Source organism: Solanum dulcamara, chromosome 6 (genome assembly GCF_947179165.1).
Source record: "Solanum dulcamara chromosome 6, daSolDulc1.2, whole genome shotgun sequence".
Lineage (NCBI taxonomy): Eukaryota > Viridiplantae > Streptophyta > Magnoliopsida > Solanales > Solanaceae > Solanum > Solanum dulcamara.
The window spans coordinates 79,551,261-79,567,640 of NC_077242.1; the positions used below are offsets into that span (position 1 = coordinate 79,551,261).

Sequence of the window (16,380 nt, forward strand, 5' to 3'; positions counted from 1 at the left end):
CTTTGTCACTGCTTGTCCTTCCAAACTATGTTCTAAACCTACATTTCCATTGGCCATCTTCATTTTCGTCTCCTCCTCCAGTTTTATCATTCTGTCAAGGACACTTTGGATCACCAAATTCCCTCCCTTGTTCAAGATTTCTTGCTCACTTGTCCATAGATAACACGTACTCATACAGATTTCCACGGCTACATTTTCCTGTTCTCTAACAGGTCCTCAGTGGTGGTGAAAGATGTATACATTTTTAGTCTACGCCCCCGCAACAGTATTTATATATTTGGTTTCTAATATTATAAAATATTATACACTATATCATAAATTATGTATCAAATTTGTATTAAAGTGCCTAATAACGTACTAGAGGTATTTATACACACTTTCACTATTCTGCAAGTTTTAACCACAAAAATATCATGTAGCTCAAATCTTCATTCAATGGATTCAAATTTCAATCACAACTTCCAAAAAGATATTTCCAATAAAATCTCAATTATCAATTTATCAAAAAATTCACAACTCCCAAAATTCATTTGTGAGCGATCTTTAAAAATCCAAACAATAGATGAAATGGCAGACTGAATGGGACCTTCACCGTTTTCTTCAATAGTAAAAATTACGCCTACATTCATCTCAATTACAAAGAAATATCTTGAAATAGCACAATCTCCTGCTTCAGAACTTTCTTGGTTTTGCACTTTTATGGGTGAGGATGACCAGCTCTACCACAAAGATGAAGTACTTAGTGATTTCAATTATTCCTATAACATTTCTGCACTTGAGTACAATGTTGTCGTATTGAAATCACGCAAGTCGAGCAAATAGGCTACCACTATCTCACAAAATTGTGGCAAATGAATACTTAATGCTCTTCCATGTAAACGTGTGCTTTTCACTTGGTCGAACTGAACGGAAGGATTGCATAAGCTGAAGATCTATTATTTTAAAAAAATAAAATCAGAAAGAAATGTACTTGCACTATTAAAACCAGCAGATATAACAGAGGGATAGCATAAGCAATCAATCTGTTCTTTTCAACTCACGTCTCAACAATTCATTTGCAGCTTAGGCTTCAAAGAAATGTCCCTACAATTCATAGTCTTAAGGGAGACTCTCTAAAGGTCTTATTGATGCAACTTTGCTGTTGCTGGAACACATATATTTCTCATGCGTGACTTTCAGAAGGGCTGTTGTTGCAGCTTTGTGAAACCGCAAGATCATTTCCGCACACTCTCTGAACATTCAAAGAATTTATGTATCAGTAGATCGCAATGAGCAAAGAAAAAAAGAGAAAAGAGCCACAAATACTATGCAGAAATATGCCTGAGTTGGGATTCTTGATAACGTGCATGCACTTCCAGTAGTGGTGTCCAGGTTGGCATCATTTGCATTGTACATCTTGCCACATAAATAGCTGATGCACAAAGCATAGATGGCTTGTAGTTCAAAGCCTCGTATTCAACCAAGCACAACTCGATGAGGTAAAAGGCCAAATGTTCAAACTAGCAGAAGATTTTCATAAATTTAGAAACATATTAGTTGCTTGATTGAGAAAATTTATAGCTCACACGAATAACATTCAGCACATATGCAGAAATATTAACTGAGATTTGAGGAAAAGCTAGCCGAGGGTGGGGGGTACCAAACAAAAATCCATCCAGTTTCAAATATGATTGACATTGAACTGATTACCAACTTGAGATAAGGGTATTTATTATTATTCATTCTACAAGTTTTTCCCTACCCTTGTGTCTGCTTGAGCAGCCTTAAGAAGCCTGAGCATGAAGACATAAGGAGTTGCTGCATTAAGGCGAAACTTCAATTTCCTTAAGATATCCTTCTCCTGAAAAAGATGATGTGCAAGACTGTCAAAGAACAACAAACCCAGTCTAATCCCACAAGTGGAGGGTCTGGGGAGGGTAGAGTGTACGCAGCAGACCTTACCCCTACCTTGACAAGACTGTCAAATACCACTAAAAGCCTATGCTGTTCGAACTCTTCAAAAATGTCGACGGGTGCGGCAACATTTTTGGAGAGTCCGAGCAACATAGCTAAAAGCCCATGTTACACTCGCTTGAAAACTGATCTTTATTATCTTATGCCTTGGTAAACAAAAACTTGGTTGAAATTAAAGAAGATGCATGCTCACCATTTCCAGCAATTGATCTCTAGTATATGACTCTCCAGAGATGCTTAGCAAGTCCATGATCTGTAGCAATTGGAATTTTGAGGTGAAAGAACAGTTACATATTCCAATCAGAACGTTACTAGTAAATGAGTTACTCATAGAAAACATTTGAGCCACAAATTGATCGCAATGAACTCCTTGATATACCTAAAGAGAAACCCTATAAAGAAGTAAATGCATAAACATTTACCCTGGGATGCCAAAGGTCTTCATATTTTGATGCCAAAAACAGTGAAGTTAGGCCAACTAGCTGCAGATCACTCTTCTTGACCCTCGCTAGTGATAAGTAGTAGTCCAGGAGTGTAACCATTAGAAATAGAGCTTCTTGCATCAAATCAAATTTCAAATGCACCTAGACAAAAAAAGTAAAACCCTGGAAGTGGGATCAAGGAAGTATGCACAAGCATAACGAAAATGTATATATGCGCAGAATAACCAAGACATACTTCAATAAGCCAGTTGATCAATACGCCACGCATTTGGGGTGTTATTTCCTTCTGAATCTCCATGTAGTTTTTGATAGGCTGATTCTGAGCCTGCAGTTAGAATCAGCTTAAGCAATTGGAGGTCAAAAAAACAAAAAACATGTCTTTCTTTGGAAGAATTGTGGGAAACTTGTGATGTTAGTTCAAATGAGACAGATGAAAGTATATTATTAGCTCACCTCTATAACCCAATAATACTGATAGATGTCATAAACATATTCAGTAACTTCAAGATGATTGCAATTATCATAAATATTTGACAAATTTTCCAGCTTTACGCTTCCACATTGCTCCTTGAGAAGCTGTCCACTCATGTCAGCTGTCTAAAGCTCTATGGATAAAAAAAGAACAGAAAAGAAATGAATGATCTGAAAGAACATAGATTTTACACCAACCTTTGACCTTGCCATCAGTAAACACGTAAAAGACTTCCTACGATCAGATTTTCTCCTGGCAATTGAACATTCAGGTATACCTAAGCTGCCATTACTACTAGAAGCAACTTCCTTTTGATGAGGTTGCTCAGCTGAAATATCTGATGTTGCATATTTTGACAGGGAAGAGGTAGTAACGTCCTCCAGCCTTTTATTTGGAATTGAAACTCGAGAGGTGCATTTGTGAACACCTGACATGGAGTTTGACTTTGAAAATGTTTGTGAACTGAGACGGCTGGCAGTAATTTTCAGAACTGTCTGGAACATCCAAGAGAAAACAAAGAAAAGAGATTATCATATGGAAAAAGACATCAGCAATTGGATTTTGAGAGTGAAAAGCTCCAGTAGTTATTTTGAAATCATTGCCTAGTGTTTTACTAGGAAATTTAACTTGATACTACGAACTAAAAGAACTACTATAGAATGGGAAAATAAGCTATATATAACTTTGTACTATAATGATTAATATACTGGATAAGAAAAGGGCACCACTAAAGCCCGGACAATGTGATCTAATATGAAAAATTGCTTCGTTCCAACAGGAGGAACTTGCAATTTGTGACCTAATATTTTCTTCCAGAACTACTAATATAATGGACAAGGCAAATTGACTTCTTATCCATTCCCTTTCAATAAGGTCATATACAACAAATGAAAGGATTATTAATTTCTTAAGGGTGGTAAATTTTGGAAGATTTAAATAGTAAGATTGCTACAAAAAGATTAATGGAGTCACAGTCTTTCTCAAGTTAGAGCATGGAAAAGTAGCTACTAAAATGCAAGAGAGAAGGATAATTATTTTAGTTGGATTGAAAAATTTGAAATTCCAACCGCTATTCAACAATGATGAACACAATTCACTATTCATGGTACCATTTCCTGCTAGAGATAGGGGAAGGAGAAGAGGGTGAAACATGTCAAATGCGCCATTTACCTTGACTGATTTTTTTCTTAATGCTCCAATTTCCGTTGTAGCATGACCCTTGGGAGCCCTGATGAGAGATACACCACAAAGTAATTAAGAACATAGTGTTATTTATTCCAATTCAATTAGAAAATGTCAAGCTCTTAGCTCAATCTATGATGACTTGAGAATCCATGCCTCATTAACCTATACTTCTTACTCAAAGGCCTTTAATCAATAAAATTTACAATTTACGACATTTACCTAAGAGCTCAACCAGCAAAGTACTATAATCTTTAAGGAGCAAGACAGAATTTTAAGCACTAGTATGTTAATATAAATAATGTAGCTGCAGAGAAATTAACAAATAGAGCACAGTATTACAGACTTTTAGTCACCAGAGTAAGAGCAAGCAGCTGGTACTTTTGTATTTTCAATTTTAAATTAATTGCAATTGTATTACTTGTATTTCCAGCTCGACAAGTTTAAGCGTTAGATTTAGCAAATAATCAACTTTGTTCTTTTGCTAAGGGATTCTGTAAAAGCAAATAGCTTCACTTGCAACCCTTTGGACCCTTCCTACACTACTGATGGCTAGATAGTATATGTGTTTATTCAAGAGTTTACACCCCTCGAATTGCTATTTTATGTGTGTCTTGGTGGTATAGTTCATGAAGTTTATGCTGGATGGAATGTCGAATAAGAATACATGTATTAGCAATCTAGGGGTGGCAATTGGGCGGGTTGGGTCAAGTTTGGACGGGTCATAATGGGTTAAGACAACAATTGGGTCAAGACCCGACCCGACCCAACCCAAATTAGTTTGGGTCAAAATGTGTTAGGTAATGGGTTATATAACGGGTCAAGACACAACTCAACCCGATTTTTACTAAGCTTAATTATTTTATTTGTTCTTTTAAACTATTTTAGTACCTAATAAAATTAATATTAAATTGAAAAAAAAATTAAAAATATTTTAACAAGATTTCTCATGAGCCATTTCGGGTTACATGTCAACCCAACTTTTTATGGGTTGAAATGGATTGAGCTAATGAATGAGTGGGTCAATAACCAACCCAAACTTAAACGGGTTGGGTTTGATTTTGCCAACCCTATAGAATTCTGAGGATTAAACCACTTAAAGACAACAACAGAAACCTTTTTAAAGCAATTCATGTATAACAATCTCCTCATTATCAATCACAACATAACAATTTTTTCATTCACATAAACTATCCTTGCATAATAATCCCCTCATAACTAGTATGTGAACCAAACAACTCCTCAGGGTTTAAGGCAAGGAAAGTGTTTTTTTTTGGGATACAACTACTATCATTAAAGAGCATCATTGCTAATAGCAAAAGTATACAAAAGAGATTTAGCTACAGTATGTGAGGAGTAGATCAAGGAGCTAACAGAATCCAAGTGACCAAGTCAAATAATTTTAACAAGGAAAGTGGTGACTTGATACTCAAGAAATGAGAACTTTGAAGGAGGGCTTGAACTTGTATATTTTATTTATTGATTCTCCTCCTAAATTGCAGTAATGTATTTCTTGGACTTCTACTTTTGCTAAGGGCTGTCTCAAATCCTTCCTGGAGTAGATTTCTTCGTTGGTACTTGATGAAGTTTGGTATACATGTTCATATTAATTATTTAACTGCTCAAATAGTATATGCATCACCAAAACATGTATTGGCTTTCATGATTTCCTAGATACATGATGCCTCCCTTAAAGAGTATACTACTTGTTGCTTCAGACCTTTTCAGCAAAGTACTTATTTTGTTCCCCTTCCCCATCTTCTCTTCTTGAAGCACATATACCTCACATGGTGCATGCTATAGACAGATTTCCAATCCTTCACCAGAAAAACAGTATGTGCAACTGCAGAATAGCTTAGATCAACAATCTTAAGATGAGATAGGAGAAGATTAATTTTCTGCCGAAATTTGAGCATCTCTGTCATATATGGATTTTGGTGGACTAACATCACATTCAAGTCCAAACTACTAATGGTCAAAAAAAATTAAGTTGTATAGGAAGTTGATCAGTAAAAGAACTTACATTCTTGCCGAGGCAACACTAACTCGATTTCTCCGGATGTTGTTGTGGTTGCTCAGCTGTGGTAAAACATCCCCTGCAGCCTTAAGCTTTGCTGAAACTGAAAATAAATAAGAAGCATAGCATTCATCAGTGAAGTTATGGTAGTTAATGTTGCTAAAAATCACATACCCAAAGTAGAAGATCTAACCTGGAACACCACTTATTCCCTTGCCTTTCTCCAACTCTTTGGAATTTTCCTGAACAAATACACAATTTTTACCTTGAGAAACATTTTTCTATTGCCAAAGATTCCAGCCTAGCAGCACATGACAAAAAATTAAGACAAAAGTATAAATATATAATGACAACCTTCGCTTTATTGTGTGTACCCTTGGCATTCACCTGCTCTAGTACTGGTAAAGATCTCCTTCATGAAAATAACATAAATGTGTCAAGTAAAAGGCAAGTCATGAGCTTAGAAAACGTTAATCAAATATATGGAGGAGATGTTAAAACCTTGATGACGGTGGAGCATTCCTTCCAGTTGTCCTCAATAAACCAAACAGAAAGGATTAAACTTTAATACAACTATAGACAATTAATATTACTTTCATCATAGAAGTCAGGGCACATATAACTATGCTGAAGATACCAAAATACCTGATTCCAATGGTAACTGACTTACGGCCTTGGGTTTTGGTGTTTGGCCCATCAAATGGGGCTTTCATAGCTTTGAATGGTGCTACTCATACACAAAGGAAACACATTATTTACAACTGACAATTCTTTTTCTTTATCCTATTAGTGGAAAAATTCTCACCCTGTGTCAAGATTTGCTTGTCACCAGTAGCTCCACTCAGGTTTGGCCTCAAGTTTCCCTATTTTTACAAACCCAAAAAAAATAATCTTTTCAGCACCTACTGCTATCTAAGAAAGATTAGAACCTAAGCAGAAAAAATTAACACTTAAAATACCTAAGCATCTTTTTTAAATATCTATCATCACGAGCAGGTTAAAAAGAGAGAGGGTTGCCTGATAGTCAAAAACTTAGACAAGTTCAAACAGACATATTAAATTTACTTAGACTCTTACTCTTTTCCAGTGAGACTAAACGAGTTTACATTGAGAAGACATTTTCTTAGGCCAAACCTTGCAGCACATGACAGCAAATTGAGTCAAAAGTATAAATATGTAATAACAACCTTCTCTTTATTGTTTGTATCCTCGTTCACTCGTTGTAGTATTGGTAAAGACCTCCTTCATGAAAATAACATAAATTTGTCAAGTAATGAGCTAAGAAAAAATTAATGAAAGATATATGGGACACGTTAAACACCTTGATGGCGGTAAAGCATTCCTTCTAGTTGGCCTCAATAAATCAAAACAGAAAGGATTAAAACTTATACAACTATAGAGAGTTAATATTACTTTCATCATGGAAGCCAGAACATATATAACTATGTTTAAGATACCAAAATACCTGATTCCAGAGGTAACTGATTTACGGCATTGAATTTTGGACATAGGTCCATCAAAAGAGGCTTTCGTATCTTTGAATGGTGCTACCCATACACAAAAAGGCAACACATTATTTTGTGACTGACAATCCTTATTCTTATACCTTTTGGGACAAAATTCTCACCCCGTGTCAAGATTTCCTCGTCACCAGTAGCTCCATTCAAGTTTGTCCTCACATTTCCCTAGTTTGTATGGAAAAACAACAATCTATTCAGCACCTACTGCAATCTAAGAAAGATCACAAGAACCTGAGCAGAAAAATTTAGTGATACTAAAATATCTTATTATCTTTTTAGAGATCATCACAAGCAGGTTAAAGAAAAAGATGGGCGTGTGATATTCACAAACATAGATAGGTTCAAACCGACTTTTTGCATCTACTTAAGACTTTTAAATACACAGTTAATTTCAAGGGGAGTAATCCCGAGAGGTTTGGGTTGGTGGGGCTTGACCTTACTTGAGCTAGGTTTCATAGTCACGGAAATGAATGTGCATAAAGAGATCCTAACAACAAAGTTTTGTTCATTTCTTACTAGCCATAGCTATTATCAACAGCAAAGAAAAGATAAGGGGATGAGGATAGGGTTCTTGTCCAACAACATCAAAAGTTTGGACCCCCATGTCCCGAAGGACCGGACAACAAAATTTGTGTCCTTAAGATACAACAAAAACAACTAATATGCACTTAATTCCAAGCAAGTTGGAGCTGGCTACTAGAAGTGCTCTATATTTTCTACCTTATATAAATTTCTTAGCTAGACTAAAGGACTCCTAGAAGACATTGGACCTAAATTATGTACTAGCAAAAATAGTTGTGGTATAGTGGCCAATGAAATGGGTTGAGATTTTTAAGATAAGGCCCTTCGGCAAAACTCAACCCCAAAAGCTAGCTCACAAGGGAGGTTTTCCCAAGTCCACATAAGGAGACCACCAATCCACCACCAACCAATGTGGAACTTTAAGACACTGTAACACCGCACACCCAAAGCGTCAACTGGAGCGTGGATAATCTAACATAGGGTCCAGACACGAATGGACATGGCTCTGATACCAAGTAAGATATGTCTCTTGGGCCTAACTTGGTCTAACTCAACCCCAAAAACAAGTTCATAAGGGGAGAGTTGCCAAAGTCCCTATAAGGACCATTAGTCCAGTCCATTCCACAACAAATGTGGGATTGTAACCCACTCTAACACATGACGTGTCAGGTTCAAATCCTAGAGAAGACACTAGGTGATTTCGTCCCATCTATCCAAGCCTTTGTGGACAGAGTTACCCGATATCCATGCTGGTGGAGATAGAAGGTACCCTGTGGAATTAGTTGAGATGCGTGCAACCTGTCCCAACACTATGATTATCGGGAAAAAAGTAAGCGTATTGGCAAGTCTAATCTTATTCCTAACAAATTGGTATTGCCTATATTGATGTTTTTCTTCCATTTTGTCACGCTCCTTGCAAGGTTTACATGGAGTCCAAAAGATTATAGAACATTCGAGACAACTTCCTTCCATGTGATTTATATACTATTAACAACTTTGCTTGTCATGGTTTCACACCTATGAACTAGTGCATTTGGAGGTCAGTGCAGGACAAGGCATCCATCTTAGGAGGCATTCTCTCATTTTATCCTCTGTGTGGTACTTGCACTTTTTGTCGATTGTGATCATTTTTAATACTTGTATGATTACATATCCATCTTAGCATTCTTATCTCTAGAACATTCAAATTGTGGATATGCTAGACTTTAAATGCGCAGTATTCACTCTCATACAACATTGTTGGTTTTTCAATTGTTTAGCCACCTTAATTTGATTATATGTGTAGCATCTTTATCAATCACACGTTTCACTTGAACCACCGACTTTAGATATATAAATTATTTGTATGTACGCACCACAATTCATCTACTGTCACTTTAACTTAATCTTTCTTATGCTAGCTAATTGCAATGCATATATTTAACCTAACTAGTACTAGTTCTAAAATCCTTACTCTATTGAGTGTTTCTCTATAGTTCAAACTTGTGGTTTACACCTTCGCTACTTTCGTCAATTAACACAGTATCATTTATAAATAACATAAACCCTGGGACCTCATCCCATATAAAGTAAATAAGCTCATCAATAACTAGGATAAATGTAAAATGGCTCAATGTCGATCCCTGATGAAAAGCCACAATGTGGAGAACTCCTTTTTATCTCCTAAATTGTTCAAAGAACATTACAAATATAGATAAGGAATCCCGTCATAAACTACTTTCCCTCTTAAATAAATGTTTTAAACTTGATGATTAGAAGAAGACATCAAAAGGCTAAACAAGAAATTGAAAGTTCATATTGAATACTGTTAAAGTAAGTACTTGTTTGCGTACCATGATAAATTTTCTTGATGAATTGTTTGCTATTCTTGAACATTTACCATTTGAGTCCCTAAAAAGCAAGTGAACAAAATAAGCACATATTAAACAATGTGCTAAGATAATTTAAGCATCTAGGGACATAAAAGATCTAAAAGAAGAAAAGATCGTCATCGTGAATCACAAACAGAAATAAAGTAAAGCATCAAAATATAAGCAGATGGAGTCAGATCATGCCAAACTAAGCTCAACCAATTAGAGCTTAGTTGACTACAATGATTAATCAAAGAAGTCCAAGATTACAGTTTTGGGCCCAAAACAAAAAAGATGACAAGAAAGGAAAATGCTATGAAATAAGAATAACACTATTATCACAAGAGCAAGATGAATTAATCTAACATACTTTGGAAGATCTTATGAAGTGTGCATTAACATTGCAAAGAACAAACCAAATTAAAGAGCCACACTGAGGCCTTTCCTATTGGATAGGGAGGGGCGAAAGAAAGGAGTACGGGGCAAGGGAGAGAGGGAGGGAAGCAGTGTGTGAGAGAGGGAGGAAGTTCTCACTGCTAGATAATAAGAAGGAAAGGCAAATTGCGGGTATGTATAGGGGTAAAATTGACAGGCATTCCAAAATCTAAATTAATGGAGATGAAGAATGTGAAAAGTATGACAAAAAGATGAAAATACCATTGGATAAAGTTATTGACAAGGAGATAGGTTGAAGTGATCAGCTAAAACACAAAGGGAAGAACGACAAATAAACTGCATGTGTAGGGTTGGACAAAGAATCTGTGAGTTAATCTCTAGCCAAGTCGAAGACCAAGGAGCATAACTTTACTGGTGTTGTACTGTTGTTATTGATAAAGATGAGACGAGTTGGGTTAAAAGGAGTGAATCAACGATGCAGCCTTGATGAGAACACATCATTAGGATAACGAATAGGGGATGACAGTTGTTTGTACTGAGAAACAAGAATAATAAGGTGATTGTTTGAGGGAAAGGAGGACAAAGTCACAGAACTTTTAAATGACACAAAACAGGAGTTTAGAAAAGTAAATGATGATGGAAACAAGAATAGATGGTAGGGAGGGAAATGAGGTGGTGGAATCTCATGAAGAGGAAACGTTGTGCTGCATGAGAGAAGGTATAAGGGGGAAGAGGGAGACGAGATGGGGGAAGGATAAAATGGATCTTAAAATTATATCTTGGAACATAAGAGGAATGAATGACCCAAACAAAATGGTCATTATCAAAATGTCGGGAAGGATAAATGACAGTTTATGGATTTTACGTTATATCTTGGAATATGAGAGGAATAAGGGTCAAACTTACTATGTTATAGAAAACTAAACTGATGATTATCTCAGTGTTTATTGCAAGAAGTGTAGGGGAAGAGGTGGGTCAAGTAGGATATTGTTCTGACTTATGAGAATGCCAAGGCCATACGACTTCTATTGGAAGAGAGAAAATTAGAAGTGATAGAGGTAAGAAAATGAGAATTCATAATAACATCTTGCATTAAAAACGTAGGTAGAGGGGATGTTTGGGGCCGTAAGGGAGTATATGAGCTAGTGGGAGGAGTCGAAGGAGAGATTTTGGGAGTTGTCCACTTTTATATGGAATGAGATATTTCGTGGATGTTAGAGGGGGAACTTAAATACTATTGGGATCACAAAGGAAATGATGGGTTGTAGAATGATGTCAAGTGCAACTAGGAGTTCTCGAAGTTCATTGATAACCATTTTCTTATTGATCTTTCTTCAATAAGATATAGTTTCATGAGGACAAGGTGAAGAACTCGAAATTAAGATCAGGACTAGACAAATTTTTGGTGCCAACCTCTTGGGAGGAAATAGTTGTAAACATAGAATAGACTCCCCTATTGAGACTAATTTCGGATGATTCACCCATCATGCTAGATGTAACGGCATGAAGAAACATGCAAGCTCTATTCAAATTTGAGGATATGAGGTTGTAGGTATAGACTTCAGAGATAGAGTGGGCGCCTGGTGGTATGGTTATGTTGTCACAAGCAAACCATTATGCCAACTCGCAAAGAAGCTGAAAATGTTGAAAGGGAATATTAGTTGTTGAAAGGGAAGCGAGAACTTATGCATGGGTTGGGGGAATTTGATAGTGTTTAAGGGGTGAGAAATTTGGAGGACAGGGTTAAAAATGAGGAGGTGAAAAGAGAGATAGTTGTGTTGGCAATAGCTGAAGTACTAGTTGGAGGCAAAAATCGAGACCATGGGATGCTGCCACTAGAACTCATGTGGGTCCTGTGGAAGGAAAGAAACATGAGAGCATTTGACAAGATAGAGAATGCCTATGAACACTTTAGGAATACCCTTTCATTTCTAGTTTCTTTTTGGTGTACTTTTGAGGTTCCACCATGTTTAGAAGATTGGGTGTCTTCCGTAGGGAATAATAATATATTTTCGACTGCTTGTATACATGGGATTTCCCCATTATTAATACAATTATTTACTTCATCAAGAAAAAGAAACTAGACATGCCACGTGAAGCTTATGTTTTTTCTTTTCTTTTCTTGACGGTTCCAGAATGATGAATACAATTTACCTCACCAAAATTACTCCATACAAACCAATCATCATGTCATTAACCTTTTATCTCATTCCATGGTGTCTGCTGACTGGTCAACCACAGTTATGTGCATGCTTACAATGGCCTCCTGAAGAAGCACCATTGCCATTTCATATCCAGATCTAATGTGAGAACAGAAAAAATGAACTACGAGAACCATTCACACATTCCCGTTGGCTAAAAAGCATATAAATCCATAAGAATTTTAGTTTGTCCTATTACAACTTTCCCGTAAAAGTATAACTAAGGACTAGAATACAAAACACTAGAAAATCTCCATCAGGTGAGACTAGACAGGATGTAAGTTAATCACTTACACCAGTTTGGAACTATTATATGATTTGGTTCTCAAAGAGCTGCCCCTGATATTGCTGATATCAGTCAATACTTTTCTTTTGACAAATATCTTAACTGCAAAGCAACGAGTTCATACTGAGAATGGTTCTGAAACATGAAAATTAGTAACTTTACCAAACAAATTCAACTAAACTTACCAGACGTGCTGCATTTTTCTTTTATCTTCTCTATGTTCTTGATATCACTCTGTTGAAGAAATGAAGACGGATGGACCAAAAGAAAGTAAGAAATCAAGATTTTGAGGTATGATGAATTGATTTATTTTACCATCGCATGAAATCTGTTAACGAGTTTAGGCATAAGATTCACAGGATACAATATAATTTATGACCTATGCACTCAGATGCATCAAATTACCAAGTACAGAAAGGTGAACTCCTACGCATAATTAGAGAAGTCTAAATAGTAAGGTGGCTTGTTTTAATGCCAAACACTTATTATTAACTATAGAACCTTGCATCGAACCAATACTTAGCAATATTATAGAAGGAGAAAAGCGAGAAAAAAGAAGTGCACAGGTGTTGAGGCTTTATGCTCATACCGCAGATAAAGTGAATTAGGCACAAATGGAAATAGAAGATATACATGTATTTCAACTATTGAAGAATGACAACTATAAACCAAAAAGAAAACTATCTGAAAAAAGAAATTTGAAAAATCACAATAAGGAGAAATATATATGTTCAGTGCTGCAAATTTAAAGTTAAGGAACATGGTGATAAGACACACATCTTAGTGTCTCGATGACGGAACTGAAGCACTGACTAAGCGAGGCAAAGCATTCAGCTTGTTTTGTATCTAGTTCCAGGGCTTAATTGTGACTAGTGAGCCTTGACAAGGCAGGCATCTAGGCTATAGGTGCATTTTATGAAGACCACAACCTATCACCAGATGTCACCACAGTACCTTTTTTAAAATTGATTGTCACCACAGTAGTCTATTACCAAAGGTCACCAAGGTTGGTATTTAACAAAGATCACTAAGTTATTTGTTTTTTTCATAACAAAATCATAACACTTTAAGAAAATGTGTGGTTTTTGGATGTGTTACTTGAATGGTTATGAAAACTGTGAACTACCAGACAAAATATATGTGAATTACTAACAAAATACATACCCCGTCTGCCTAGATATGCAACTCATTAACCAAAAAAAAAAAAAAGGAAACGAAATAGGACCAACCTTCGAGCTCTTCCGACTGGTCTGCACATCACTCATGTTAAGCGCACCAGACTTTCCCCTACGAACATGAGATGGCCACATGTACGTAAAAACAAAAAAGAAAGTCCAATTTTTTTTTTTTATAGCAGGCATATTAGGTCCCTACCAATGAACCGAACAGAATAAACTATGGCTGATATTCGGAATATACTATCGAGAAATCGAAGTACCCAATGGTAATATCTTTTAATACAAGACCAGTGTATTAAATACAAGATAGTAGGCTTACTTGCACCGACTGCTGAGAGAATCACGGCTTTGAATTTTTATCTTATCTGTCTCTTCGTAAATCTTAAGTTCTCTAACTCTACCTGTAGATGAAGAAGCTTCAAATAAGTCCATTTTTTTTAGTGGGGGTGGGGTGGGGGGGGGGGGGAATTAAAACTAAAAATGAGTGAGAATGATATAGGAGTCGAGGAAATTGAAAGAAGAACCGTTTTGGAGGGATTTATGGTTCTGAGAGTTCAATTTACCCTAAACACATCAAATTACATAATATCAGTAGTAAGAAAAGCAAAACTCTCACACATGACAAAGATAAGTAACATATACCATGAAAGCCAAGGTTGGAAGAATGCCCTCCTTGATTGAAGTTCTGTGAGTTCCGCTGAACTGTCACTCAGATTTGTGAAATTCAATTGAACTGGTGTTTTATGCTTACACCAATCGGAGATGGAGAGCGGGTTTTCCACGGTTTTGAATTGCTAATGAGGCTTTTTACACTATTGTCCTTTGTTTGCTGCCCGCCCACCAATAAAATGAAAATACAAACCAAGTTAAAATTTTATTTACATATGACTAATTATTTATGATAATTTATTATATTATTTGTTTGAGTATATCAAATATAATTATCATATTATTTGTGTGAGTGGTTTTAGGATTATAAAAATGTGGGCTATATCCAGGCATATACTCCCTCAATCAACAACGAAACTAAACAATTGAAATGGTTTGGGGTGAATAAGGGTGGAACTTTAGTTTTAGAAGAGCTCTAAAGGGTCGTTTGGTAGAGTATATTAGCAAAAATAATGTATGCATTAATTAGGTGTATTAGTAGTACCTTGTTTGGCACATTTTTTCATGACATGTATAACTAATGTACACTCTATTGTGTATTAAGTCTTGCATTACTAATACCATGAATTTCTACGTATTAGTAATGCAGAGGGATTTAATGCTTGTATTAGTATGGTTAGAGACTCAATTATCCCTCCAAACTCCTTTTACATTTTTTTCATCATAATTGTTGAGGATATTTTTGTGAATAAATTTTTTTATGCAATGCGTGTTATTTTTAATACACTAAATCAAATAATGCATAAGAAATATTTTATGTATAATTAATGCAAACATAACTAATACAAGCATTACTAATGCAAACATTACTAAAATACTTTATTTAGCATTATTTTTATACACTCTACCAAATGACCCCTAAATGATTGGGAAATTGACAGATTAGGAAGCTTTTTCAGAATTTTAGAATAGTTTAAAGGAACATCAACTGAGGCTGATTACTTGATATGATTAAGGAATAAGCAAAACAAAATTACAGTGAAAAGAAGTATACAAAGTGTTCACAACCTCAAACCATCAGAGTGAGACTTGGCCTTGGAAGATGATCTGAAGGGTTAAGATCCCCTACAAAGCTGCATGCTTCTCTTGGTTGCTAGAGAAGTTGTACTTAGGGGTGTCAATTGGGCGGGTTAGATTAAATTTGGGCGGATCATAATGGGTCAAGATCCAACCCAATTTAAATTAGTTTTGATCAAAATGGGTTAGGTAATGGGTTATATAACATGTCAAGATCCAACCAACTCAATTTGTACCAAGCTTAATTGATTTATTTGTTCTCTTGAACTATTTTAGTACCTAATAAAATTATTATTTTTTATTTTGACTATTTATAACATAAAAAAAGGGCAGCCTGGTGCACTTAAGCTCCCGCTATGCACAGGGTCCGGGGAAGGGCCCGACCACAAGGGTCTATATCAAATTGAAAAAAATAAAATAAAAATATTTTAACAAGATTTTTTATAAGTCAATTCGAATCACATATCAACCCAATTCTACCAAAGAGAGACAATTCTATAAATCCAGCAATACATTTCTGTTTGGGGTGATTATTTTTTCCTTTTTTAAAATAGAACATCAACAACCTTACCATATTTAAGCCATCCAAATTTGTTAGAGCCCGTTTGGATGGACTTAAGAAAAATAACTTTTATATATGAAGTGCTTTTAGAACTTTGAAGTGTTGAAAGTTA

General features: G+C 35.8%; 1 protein-coding gene across 1 annotated transcript; it reads right to left on the bottom strand.

The window, feature by feature from the left end:
• Positions 1–452: 452 nt before the first annotated feature.
• LOC129891652 (putative cyclin-B3-1) lies at positions 453–14,812 on the bottom strand. The gene is made up of 26 exons (XM_055967084.1): positions 14,663–14,812; positions 14,545–14,584; positions 14,340–14,421; positions 14,072–14,129; positions 13,028–13,076; positions 12,851–12,944; positions 9,942–9,999; positions 7,695–7,752; positions 7,533–7,614; positions 7,389–7,421; positions 7,255–7,309; positions 6,873–6,930; positions 6,713–6,794; positions 6,569–6,601; positions 6,422–6,479; positions 6,261–6,309; positions 6,074–6,170; positions 4,039–4,096; positions 3,066–3,362; positions 2,850–2,972; positions 2,632–2,721; positions 2,376–2,537; positions 2,147–2,206; positions 1,742–1,840; positions 1,321–1,499; positions 453–1,231 (listed from the first exon to the last, which is right to left on the bottom strand). Exons 1-26 carry the CDS (start codon positions 14,663–14,665, stop codon positions 1,099–1,101), a joined length of 2,190 nt encoding a protein of 729 aa, XP_055823059.1. The 5' UTR covers positions 14,666–14,812; the 3' UTR covers positions 453–1,098.
• Positions 14,813–16,380: the final 1,568 nt, after the last annotated feature.

What these genes read in the sequence shown, in the direction of transcription:
- LOC129891652 (XM_055967084.1), bottom strand. An exon ending in AGTGTTGCCTCGGCAAGAAT is followed by an intron (nt 4,097 to 6,073) that starts GTAAGTTCTTTT and finishes ATCTCTCATCAG; the next exon opens with GGCTCCCAAGGGTCATGCTA. An exon ending in TGATCAACTGGCTTATTGAA is followed by an intron (nt 2,538 to 2,631) that starts GTATGTCTTGGT and finishes TTTTTTGTCTAG; the next exon opens with GTGCATTTGAAATTTGATTT.